This window comes from Bos taurus, chromosome 3, assembly GCF_002263795.3.
Source record: "Bos taurus isolate L1 Dominette 01449 registration number 42190680 breed Hereford chromosome 3, ARS-UCD2.0, whole genome shotgun sequence".
NCBI lineage: Eukaryota > Metazoa > Chordata > Mammalia > Artiodactyla > Bovidae > Bos > Bos taurus.
In genome coordinates this window covers 86013551-86026562 of record NC_037330.1, presented here as the reverse complement: position 1 = coordinate 86026562, position 13012 = coordinate 86013551, and the positions used below count along the sequence as shown (strand labels likewise).

At 41.5% G+C, this 13012-nt stretch overlaps 1 protein-coding gene across 1 annotated transcript in view; it reads right to left on the bottom strand.

The window, feature by feature from the left end:
• LOC107132327 (cytochrome P450 2J2) overlaps positions 1-13012 on the bottom strand; it is a 43300-nt gene that overhangs the window by 12365 nt on the left and 17923 nt on the right. Inside the window, exons 3-6 of the mRNA XM_024989858.2 lie at positions 8457-8619; positions 5803-5952; positions 5271-5431; positions 2248-2424 (exon numbers count right to left, since the gene is read on the bottom strand). Of these exons, the coding sequence (XP_024845626.2) occupies positions 2248-2424; positions 5271-5431; positions 5803-5952; positions 8457-8619 (651 nt within the window). The remainder of the gene's footprint in view (positions 1-2247; positions 2425-5270; positions 5432-5802; positions 5953-8456; positions 8620-13012) is intronic.

Here is a 13012-nt window from a genome sequence, read left to right as displayed (position 1 = left end):
ATACAGTGATTATTGGTTTATCCAGATGGTTCTTAGTTGCCACAACATAGGAGGCTTCATCCTAGTGAGAACATGGGAGGAGAGATTCCCCCAAGAGAAATGACTTTTCCTTTGACCATCTCAGCAGGCAGAGGCTTATTATTGCAGTATCATTAGCATCTTCCTGCGCCAAGTGCTGGGAGCTTTTGTCACCTTGGAAGGATGAAAATTGAGAGAACCTTTTTACTTCCATATTTTGGGAGAATCTATTATTATATTGGAAATATAATAATATTTGCGTTCCAATATTAGCCACACCTTTCACTATATGTACAACTTGACCAAGTTACTAAACCTCTCAAACACTCTGTGTTCAGTATTCACTCCTCACTTGGCATTATGAACTATGTGAGATGGAAAGGTCATGTAAGAAATCCTCAACAAATGTTTGCATTGATACCAGAAAGAATAAAATTAATTTCTCTAAAGTACAATTCTCATAATCCCCCATCAACATCCTCCTTAGGTTAACCTTCCCTGATTCCAACAATCATTCCTCATGGCACTCCAGCGTCTTCACCACTTTCCTACAGGAGCTTCAATGTGTCAGTGTTCCTCTGTGTGCCTGCACACCTTATAACAAGTGAAGTCTCCTCCTCTCAGGAGGAATCAATACTTCTATTAATGGTATAACAATAAGGTGAAATAAGAGAGGAGACAGAAAAAAAAATTCACCATTCTTTCAACTCTACAAGTTGAAAATGAGTCAAAAATGATGACACTGATGCAGTGATGAGTGTTAACCACAGGGCTTAATATGTTAAAGGACCTATATCCAATTTGGCCTTTTCCCTGCATCTCACAGACAACATTTTAAAGTACATGAAATAGGGAGGAGAGAGGAAGGCAAAAGTCCTCCACTTGAGACTAACCTTTGACATCTGACTCAGCTTCACTTATACTCTGCGCTGGGGAACTGGGGAAGGGGTAGGGGACTGGACATTGGTACAAGTAATAATGAAACAATTCTTCTTTTCCCTATTGTGTACAGGTCTTTCAGATATGGGTAGAGGACAGAAATAGACTATCAAAAGGCAGTATATGTGGGCTTTCCAAAGATCTCAAGCTGAATACTCTTAAACCAGTATCTTTATTTCAAATGTATCATTAATTCTGAGCTAATGATATTCCTAAACTCTGAAATAGTGTCTCTATTTTTCCAACCTTGTGCTAGGCTGAATAATGACCCACAAAAATGTCCATGTCCTAATCTCTGGAACGGGTAAATTTTTTTTGACAGATGGAACTTTGTAGATATCATGAAATTAAGGATCTTGATATGGATTATCCTAGCGTGCCCATTCGGAGAAGGCAATGGCACCCCACTCCAGTACTCTTGCCTGGAAAATCCCATGGATGGAGAAGTCTGGTGGGCTGCAGTCCATGGGGTCGCTAAGAGTTGGACACGACTGAGCGACTTCCCTTTCACTTTTCACTTTCATACATTGGAGAAGGAAATGGCAACCCACTCCAGTGTTCTTGCCTGGAGAATCCCAGGGATGGCAGAGCCTGGTGGGCTGCCGTCTCTAAGGGTTGCACAGAGTCGGATACGACTGAAGCGACTTAGCAGCAGCAGCAGCAGCGTGCCCATTGTAATCAGAAGAGTATAAGAGGAGACTGCTGCTAAGTTCACTTCAGTCGTGTCCAACTCTGTGCAACCCCAGAGACGGCAGCCCACCAGGCTCCCCCGTCCCTGTGATTCTCCAGGCAAGAACTCTGGAGTGGGTTGCCATTTCCTTCTCCAATGCATGAAAGTGAAAAGTGAAAGTAAAGTCGTTTAGTCGTGTCCAACTCTTAGCAACCCCATGGACCTCTGCCTACCAGGCTCCTCCGTCCATGGGATTTTCCAGGCAAGAGGACTGGAATGAGGTGCCATTGCCTTCTCCAATAAGAGGAGACAAGGAGCAAATTAAGAGAAGACGCAAGGACAGTGGAAAGGAAGACATTACATCAGTGGCTTTGAAGACAGAGGGAAGGGGCATGAATTCAGGGGTATAGACAGCCTCTAGATGCTGGAAAAGCCCATCAATGGATTCTGCCCTAGAGCCTCAAAAGAGCCAGCCTGCCCCAACCTTGAGTTGATAAATGTTGGTTGTTTTAAGCCACCAAGTTTAAAATAGTGATCTCTTACAGCAGCGATAAGATACTAGAATCACCTCATTTGCTCTTTAAGAACACTACTCAGGAAAACACTCAAGGTTCCTTCACCTTTTCTATTTCCTGGAGATAAGCATCAATGAAGTCTCTTGCTTCAGCAGGATTCCAGTCTCTCTTGTGGTTTTCAATCATTTCGGCAACAAACATTTTCAGTTTCTCCAAATTACTAAAGAGGGTTTGGTGGGGACCCGGAACGAAATTCATTATCCTTGGAAAGACACTGTAGAGCTGATGGAGAAAACAAAACAGTCAGGGAGACAAGGAGGTGCCTGTTTTCTACTTTTGAAGACGAGGAAACCATTGTATCTCTATATGTATTTTCTTTGCTTACATTAACCCTTGGAATCACCCTTGTCTCATCTTCTCTGTCACACCCGTCTTCTTTCCCCTCTGGCAAAGCATTTCAGCACTCCATCCAAAATAGAACCATTTTCAGACCACTTCTCAGTACTCCATGTGTTTGTCATTCTAGGACAAAGCTCCAATATTTCTTACCTAGGTGCTTTAAGGCCTCCCAACAATTTCCCTGATTCTGTCCTCAACCCCTTTCCCAGTCTATTTTCCACTGAGCTGCCAGAGAGATCATTTAACAGTTTAATCAGATCATTTCACTATTTATCTTTCAATCCTCCAATGACTTTCCATGACATTTAGAGAAATTCTACATCATTCTCCTGGCCTGGAGCTCCACATGAGCTGGCCTCTTCCACTCCTGTCCCCTCTTCTGCTATCACTCGCTGCCATCTTACTCTCTCTTGGTCTTTCTAGTCTAGCTCCGTTGGTCTCTGTGACAACGTCAAGAATGACAACGTTTAGTTTTTCCATTCACTATTCCTTCAATGAAGATTGGTCTTCCTCTGGAATTTGTATAATTCTAGCCTTTGTTTCATTCAGGTTGGCTCTTGCTTGGAGATATCTTACCTGATAATCCTATAATGCAATACTTCTGGAATCTCTTCCCATTCCCTTATTTTATATTTTTTCATGACATTTTCCTCTAATATGTGTGTATATATCTTTGTGCATGAGACACCTCTTTCTAGCCAGCTAGTTAGTTATGTTAAACATAGATATGTGTTTATCTAACTTACCATTATGATGTATTCTTCATGCGGATAAGATATTTTTAATAAAATTAAGTGTATTTTGGACATATTTTCCCTAAAAATATCTGGTGGAAAACAGATAGCCCAACATAATGGAAAATTGCCTAGACTTAAAATGAAACATACATGCCTTTGACTGTTAGCTCCACTGCTTTCTAGATATAAGGCTTCAGGAATAATAATAATGACAATAATGAAGATGATGATGTAATTTGTCTGGGCTTAGTATAATCCGCTGCCATTGGGGCACCAGAGTTATTTTCCTTATTCAATCACATGAGATCTATTCCACACTTAACACACAGCCAGTGGATCACTATGTGAATATGCTTAAGCATTCCCATATCTACTTGCACACATTAGAATGCTCCATTTCATCTTTAAAGGGTTGTTGTAAAAATTGAAATAAAGTATATGGAATTGTCAGTCATACTGCCTGAGCTATTTTGGGTCTCTAAAAAATGTTTATTACCCCCTGCCTCACTGCCTCATCCAACCTTCTCAGGAATTTCTTTTCCCTGGGAATAGTCAACACACGCTCACTGAGGTCCCAGACTTCCTAAGTTCTGTCTTAATGGGAAGGAAGAAAATGGAATTACTGAATGGAGGGGTTACAATGATTAGAAGTGACAATAAGAAATATTGTTCAAAAATAATACTGACAATAATAATCACAGTAGCTCACATTCATTATGTCCGTTTTCTGTGCCAGGATTCATGCTAACTGCTTTATCAGGTTAGGTGAGGTTCATAAATCTCCAGGCAATGTTACTTTTAAAAAATGATTACAAGTAAATCCTCCTTTACATATACAAGGGTTTACCCCAACACTTAGGGCTGATTTCCCCTAACAGTGCCTTCCAGATACACAAAAGGGGCTGAGAGGCCAAGCAGATGAGCAGAGCTTTTGACAGACTTACAACCCTAGCAGGGCAAAAGGAGACGGCAGGGACTACCAAGGACAGGGTGAGGGTTGAATCCCTTAAATCCATATCCTAGACATTTAGAAAACTGGTAGGAACAAGTGTGGATGGGCATGGAAATAGACCAACAGGTGGAAACCGTTAAGGGTTTTTACATACAGGTGCATATGCAAGAGAAATGAGTGGATGTGTCCACATGAACCGGAGAAGGCAATGGCACCCCACTCCAGTACTCTTGCCTGGAAAATCCCATGGACAGAGGAGCCTGGTAGGCTGCAGTCCATGGAGTCGCTAAGAGTCAGACATGACTGAGCGACTTCACTTTCACTTTTCACTTTCATGCACTGGAGAAGGAAATGGCAACCCATTCCAGGGTTCTTGCCCAGAGAATCCCAGGGATGGTGGAGCCTGGTAGGCTGCCATCTATGGGGTCGCATAGAGTTGGACACGACTGAAGCGACTTAGCAGCAGCAGCAGCAGTCCACGTGAACAATAAAACAGGAATGTTCATGGCAGCTTTATTCATAACATCCTCAAATTAGAAATCCCTCATATGTTCAATAAATCTGCAAGCATTATTCAGGAGAATAACAATCAGTGGCACCTGCATGCAGAGGAAAACTACACAGAGCAAATTAGAAGACCCAATAAATAAATTTCAAAACAATGAGCTGAGTTAGAGCCAGGCACAGAAGCATACATCTGAGGATCACAGACGTGTGGGACTAGGGAGGGACATGGGCAGAAGGGACTCAAAAGTGATGGCAGTATTCTGTTTTTTAAGGAAAAGAATGTAGTGTATACCTGTATGTCATGTAAAGTACTGTACTTTATACAAATGTTAGTAATGTTATTTATCAATAGTAAATATTTGACAATATTATAAAAAACATTAAAGTCAACAGATGGATTTCAAACAAGTTTGTGCTGAAGTCAATTTAAAAAGGTTATCTTTTAACTACAAAGGAAAGGAAGACCCCATCTAATCTGTGACAAACATCAACATAATATCTTTATGCAAGATAGGAAGTGACAACTGCCTCACCTGGCAGCACAGTGACGTATGCAGATTTAAGACCTCATCCAGCAGCCTCAGCAGCTCCCGGAACTGACTATCCTGGTAGTCAAACCGCTCCCCGAAGGTGATGGAGCAAATAATATTGGAAACGGCATTGTTGATTATGAAGTGAGGGTCGAAAGGCTTTCCTGGAGGAAGAAGAAGAGATGGAGTCTTCATATTGGATTGCTTCTATTTTACAGAGATGCTGCTCTGTATGACATATGACACACTGACTATAGAACCACCTCTGAGACTGTGACCCCAGGGTCTGACACTGGGCCAGTACTTAGTCAATGCATGGGAAGTCAAACTGATGACCAGGATTTAAAACCAATATGTTTACTACCCATCTTTGTCTTAATTCATGAGCCCCATGAGGACAGGTCACGGTTAGCTGTTCCCTGTTATCTCCTCAGCACCCTACACAACTCTGGGCTCAGGAAAGGCAGGTAGGCACTGATGAACATTAGTGAACATATAAGCCACAGTCCCTGCACCTGTCCTATGACATGCTCACCATTCTCCTCTCTTATCATCTGGATGAGGTAGGAGGCCTCCTCCTGAATGCGTTCCTCTAAGCTCTTCTTTCCTAAACCAAAGTTCCTAAGAGTTGTCAGGGCAAACCTTCTTTGTTCCTTCCATATGTGGCCACTGGACATGATCAAGCCTGGGAAAAGAAAGCCAACATTATGAAAAAAAGCCAACAAGACCCATGATGTATCAAAAGGATGAAAAAAGGGCTTTAAGGTGCTTGAAACTATTCAGAGAAATAATTTCAAACCAATTGATATAATGGATTGAATTTACTGATTGCTTGCAATGCCGTGCACATTAGCATTTGTAATGCATTCTGGCATTTAGTATTCACTCTCTGATATACTTCTATATATATCACTATTGCCAAACCACTACCCCAATTTTGCTGATGAGAAAATTGAGGCACAGGAGATAAAAGTACACTCTGCAAGGTCACAGAGTTGGAGCAGCAGAACAGGCATTCATTTTCAAGCCTGCCTGACTGATGCCCATGCTTTGATTACCTGTCACATACTATATTTAAGTATTTGTTATGCTACATACTAAGTATGCACTAATGGACTAGACAAAACCAAAACTCATAAGGAGAAAGTGCTTAAAGATCCTAAAAAGATGAATCACCCAAGAAAACAAAGAATTGTGAATGTGTGCAGAAAGAAAATCACAGGCAAAGGATAAAAAATCCATCATGAGGTGTGCAGAGAACTTCATTTATTTTATAACACAGGTAAGACCACCACCCTCTCAATTCTTCATTCCCATACACTCTTCCACTCCTTCTAATATCTCCCTTTCACTCCACCACCTTAGTGAAGTGGCCCTCCCTGCTGTTCAGTCCAGGATCCTTTTCAGCCTCATGCTGATGTGTCAACAGCACGAGATGCTTTTTTCTTGAAACACTCTTTTCCAGTGGTGCCCAGGACACCACACTCTCCAGACGTCTTCTGCTAATTCTCTGACTTCACAGAAATCATCATATCTTAGGTTAACTTATCTCCTATCAAATTTTGAAATGATGAACCTTTTCAAGCTTGGGTCAAAGCCTCTTCTCTCCTTATCCTTATCCTCCATTTCTACTAAATCTTATCAACTCCAAATATTTCAAATGACATCTACGGATGTGAATGTCTGTATCTGTGCAGACATGTAACCAATTTTCTGCTTGACTCTCTTGGCTTCACACTCAGCATATTCATGACTGAGTTAATGATTTGCTCCATACAACTCACCACCCAGGCCAATGAACACCTTGTTCTCCTCCACATCTTCCTTTTTTCCTTTACCTACCCATTTGGGTGTCTACCTCATTCTCCTTCCATCTGGGTCATCATGTCCTATTGAATACGCCTCCTGAAGAGCTTAAATCAACTTGTCTTCACAGTCACTCTCCTAGTGCAACCTACTAGACTACCATTTCTTGCCACTTCCCTAGTTCAGGCTACCACCTCTTCTCACTTAAAATTCTACAGTAGTCTTTTGCTCCTTTTATTCCATTCTTGACATTGAAGCTTAGAGAAGTCTTTAAAACTTACCATGTAAGTATGTTGATCCCTGTTTACTACTTAAACATTCAGAAGCCTGCATTGTTATTAGGATAAAAAGCAATATCCTTAAACATGAACTATTTCTGGACAAACTTAGCATCTTCATCTTCATTTAATTATCTCCATTTAAACCCTGTTCTTCTCACACTGGACACCTTTCAATTCCTCAGTTCACTGTCCATTTACCCATCTTAGAAACTTTTCATATTCTATTCCCCCTAATGGATTGCTTCTTCATTTTATTACTTGTTATTTACTTCCAATAGCTTTTCCTGAGTCTCAGGACCAGATTTGATACCCATACTAAGTGAACCCTGCTCTTATCTTCATAAAACCGAGGCATTAAATTTTAGCATACTTGATACTGACTCTCTTAATAACATGTAAATTACACAAAAATCAAGAATTTTTTCTGTTCTACTCACTACTCTGTCACTGGTGCCTCTAGTCCTAAGTTCTCATGGCAGATAATTGAGTGAATGGATGTAGAATAATGGGTGAAGTATTTCAAAGAGGGATTGAGAAATACCTGGAAAAAAAATGGTGTAGAAGTATAAAATTTTTGTAGAAGTATAAAGTTTTTCATTTAGAATTTTGAAAAAGTAAGTTTATTTAGTGACCATTCTAAGTACTCATGCCAAACTCTTTTAACATAGATAGAAGGCTTGAGATACCTTTGGAGCACAGCCTCAAAATAGAGCATAAGGAACTGGAGGCAAGAAGGGATCACTTAATCAACAGGAACAAGCTGATCCACATCCATTTTCTAGGGGAAGAGATCTGAGCGGGAAAGCAGAAAGAGAGCCTGAGGACGCATTGCCTTTTCTCTGCTTAAACAACACATCACATTCACTGAGTGATGAGGATACTTATTTATCAAAGCATCCAGAGTGAGTTCATGCAGGTGATGTCGCTTCCCCCAAATCCGTGACATTAGAGCTGACTCTGCCAGGTGCCCTGAGGGGGTGCCTTCAACAGGGAAACGCGGGCACTCAGGTTCCTTATGAGGAGCTTGGCCCCTGGGATTGTTGGAGATACTTTCACAGACCACAAGAATATCAAACACACGCTAACCAATGCAAGAACTTACCTTTAGTGTTAAAGATACGCTCCTGGAGAGGCATTACAGGACGTTTGGAAAAGTTTTCGCCTTGGTGGACAAGTGCTTCTTTAATTAAGGGTAATCCAGTTATAAGAATAGAAGGAAATGTACCAAAATCCAAGCTAAAAACATTCCCATATTTCTTCACAAACTGAAAAATAGTAGAAGAGTTACAGTTACATATGCAGATCCTGTGTGTCCTGGAATGGAGGGTATGTAGAGCTGAGGGAGATTATATTGAGGGGAATCTGTGTGTGTGTGTGTGTGTGTGTGTGTGTGTGTGTGTGTGTGTGTATACCTTTGCTGTTGGAAATACTTACGCCTGTTTCCATTTCTCTTGCTGTCAACTTGACTTCAGTTCAATCCACTAGAGGATGTAGACATTCATTACAAATACTCATCCATATGTTCACCTTACTTGGATTGAGTCAGCATATGTATCCTGAGAATAAGGCATAAAGATACAATAAAATAAGCGAGGTCTCTAACCTCAAGCATCTTAGACTCTAGTGAAGCGAGAGAATTCAGCCCATGTGACTCACCAGAGAAGGCAGAGATGTGTTTAGTGAATGTCTGGGGTAGAAAGCATGGACTTCATAGTAAATCATATCTGTTTAACCACAAGACAGTGTCCCCTTCTTCAACAGGTTCTAGGTGGCAAAAAATTCATTACAGGGCTAGGGCCAGTCATAGACAAGAACACACTAGCTGGAGCCATGCAAACTCTATGCTTGGCTAGCTGTGAGATCTCGGAAACGTTGTTTCACTTTTTTTTGGAGCCTCCACTCCCCCTGTATAAGAGGGAGAAAACGATTTTTCGCTTACAGTTTCTGGGAGGGGTAATTCCCTGGCTGTCCAGTGGTCAGGGCTTGGACTTCAGTGCCATGGATACAGGTTTAACCCTGGACGGGGAACTAAAATCTCACAAGCAGGGCAGTGTGCTCTCTACAGCCCCTGAAAAAGGGGAAAGAAAATTTCTGTGAGGAAGAAAGAGAACAACAATGGGAAAGACAGTTTGTTTTCAATACTGGCAGACGGCCACTCTAGACTCTGGGGAATGCATGGGCTCCGTGAGCAAAGGAGCACAGGTGCACTTGCTCAAGGGGCAGACAGGACAAGAGCAAAGGGAAGACGTACAGGGGAAAGGCACTGGTGGTCACAGCCAGCCACACCCACTGGGTGCCACGCTAACCACCCTTCACCTTTTGTCTCATTTCCCTCACACCACCCTATGACGGTGTGTACTGCCTATTAGGGAAGCTAGACCAAATGTATCTTTTTTTGAGTGCACCACATTGCTGTGGGTCCTTAGTTCCCTGAATAGGGATCGAACTCGTGCCTCCTGCAGTGGAAGCGCATTTTCTTAACCACTCATCCATCCACCCTATGGCAGTAATGATATTATTTATGTTTTAGTAAGGAAAATGAGTCATGGAGAAGTAACTTAGCCAAAGTGCCAAAGATATTAAGGACTGGAGGTATTTGTAAGATTTAAAGACAAAGACATAAAGCTGGAATAGCACTGGGAACTTAGAGTTTACTGGATGTGACAGCAATAAACTGAGAATGAGAATAATGGGGCAGGGAGAGGAGAGAAAGAGAGTGCAAGTGAAAGGAAGAGTGTCTGGGTGTGTCACACACACATAAGGGTCCTGGGGCTGGGATAGGTTCCTGGAAAGAATACCTCTCACCTGTGTAGGGAGATGGGCTACAAGGCCAGAAAGGTACTATGAGCTAGACCAAGGATGTCTTAATGTCAAGTGAAACACTTTATACCTTGTTATGTTTGCAACTAAAAATTGAATAGGAGAGGTAAGGTGAGTGCTTAGTACTTGGATTTTGAAGGCATACAAATCCCTTTGTATCCAGCTTCCACTGGTTATTTTCTATGTGACACTTGGTCAAGTTATTTAACTTCTCTCTGTCTCAGTTTCCAAATATATAAAATGAGGGCTCTTACAAATTCTAATCTTTAGGATTCTGGGGTTAGTAATCATAATACTAAGGTTAATAATAAAATTATGTACTTTTATTGATATATTGGAAGTGTATTTTAGCAAAAGATTTCTTGTAAGATACTGACAAAGAAATGGAGGGGAAGTGGGCAGAGTGTGTATGAAGGGAGCCCATGCAGCAAGCAGGCCAGACAAGTGATGCCTCATTTGCAATCAAAAACTTTTTGTTCTTGAATTGGTTACTATAAATGTTTGAAGAGAGGGGGAGGGAGGTAGATATATAAACTGAGCATCAACTGTATGCTAGGCACCCTGGCAGTAGGCTGATAATCCTAATTTTTTTCTTACAACAACTCTATAATGTATGCCCAATTTTCAGAAAAAGAGGCACAGAGATAATAGTGCATAGCTGATGGGCATAAAGTAGGACTGTTTCTAATTTGCTCTGTATGTCTCATCCTTAAAGAAAGCATGGACACATTCTCTCTTCTGCTAAGTGATGGAACTCCCTAAGGATTAACTGGTCACATTCAGTTCAGTTCAGTTCAGCTGCTCAGTCGTGTCTGACTCTTTGCGAACCCGTGAATCGCAGCATGCCAGGCCTCCCTGTCCATCACCAACTCCCGGAGTTCACTCAGACTCACGTCCATCGAGTTGGTGATGCCATCCAGCCATCTCATCCTCTGTCATTCCCTTTTCCTCCTGCCCCCAATCCCTTCCAGCATCAGACTCTCTCCCAATGAGTCAACTCTTTGCATGAGGTGGCCAAAGTGTTGGAGTTTTAGCTTTAGCATCATTCCTTCCAAAGAAATCCCAGGGCTGATCTCCTTCAGAATGGACCGGTTGGATCTCCTTGCAGTCCAAGGGACTCTCAAGAGTCTTCTCCAACACCACAGTTCAAAAGCATCAATTCTTCGGTGCTCAGCCTTCTTCACAGTCCAACTCTCATATCCATACATGACCACAGGAAAAACCATAGCCTTGACTAGACAGAACTTTGTTGGCAAAGTAATGTCTCTGCTTTTCAATATGCTATCTAGGTTGGTCATAACTTTCCTTCCAAGGAGTAAGCATCTTTTAATTTCATGGCTGCAATCACCATCTGCAGTGATTTTGGAGCCCAGAAAGATAAAGTCTGACACTGTTTCCACTGTTTCCCCATCTATTTGCCATGAAGTAATGGGACCAGATGCCATGATCTTAGTTTTCTGAATGTTGAGCTTTAAGCCAACTTTTTCACTCCCCTCTTTCACTCTCATCAAGAGGCTTTTGAGTTCCTCTTCACTTTCTGCCATAAGGCTGGTGTCATCTGCATATCTGAGGTTATTGATATTTCTCCTGGCAATCTTGATTCCAGCTTGTGCTTCCTCCAGCCCAGCATTTCTCATGATGTCCTCTGCATATAAGTTAAATAAGCAGGGTGACAAGTACAGCCTTGACGTACTCCTTTTCCTATTTGGAACCAGTCTGTTGTTCCATGTCCAGTTCTAACTATTGCTTCCTGACCTGCATATAGGTTTCTCAAGAGGCAGTTCAGGTGGTCTGGTATTCCCATCTCTTTCAGAATTTTCCACAGTTTATTGTGATCCACACAGTCAAAGGCTTTGGCACATTACTCCTCACTTAATTTCACGTGAATCCAATGGGACGTGAGTAGAGGTGACGTGTGCATCTTCTGGGTTGTGTTCTTAAAGGAAAGTTGCTTCTCACCACCTCTCACTTTCCCCTTTTCATGGCACAGAACTTACACATGACACTGTTGCAGGGCCAGAGCAACAAGACAGAAGCACTGTGGTTTTAGATGACCTTGTGGAGCAAAGCAGCCTTCCTATCCTAGTCTTCCTACCTACATCTCAACCTACTTGTGAGTGACAAATCAATTTCAGTCTTTTTACACCACTGTCTTTTGGAATCTTTTTGTTACAAGCAACTCTATATAAACCCTTATAGTGCATTTAACCAACTTATCTACCATTTCCCCTTCTTAGTCCAATAAGAAATTTTTCTTATTTACATAAATGTTTCAATAATAAGCCAGACAGCTATGGTAGAGAATGTTGAGAAAATGGGGGAAAACCATGCTAAACAAATCAGCCATTTTATTCACTGCCTTCTTATTTTGTTTTAGCTCAAGTTGCTTCTCCCACTTAAAATCTCCTGTCCACTTTACTCCACAGAGCCAGTTGCCTCTGTTCAAGTTCAGCCAAGTTTATTTCAACATTCAATGGAGGGTATCCCCATGGATTCCCATTCACAATGAACCCACCTAATGACATCTCATTTGGTTACCAAAAATTTATACCACACATTTCACCATATACTCTTCTTGTATTATACCTGTCATATGATAAGCACTTCTTAAGTGTCTATTGGATAAGTGCAACCCTGAACAAAATCAACTATCTGCTAACTATATCATGAAAAGTCAAGTAGCATAAGTAGAGACCAGATTAAGATTCAAGTCCTTCTTTGGCCATTTTCAGTGTTGAGTAACTTAGGCAAATGACTTAGTTTTCAGTTTCCTCAGCCTTAAAATGGAGAAACAACCTCAGATGATACAATAAGCTATGTATGCATAGCACATGAACT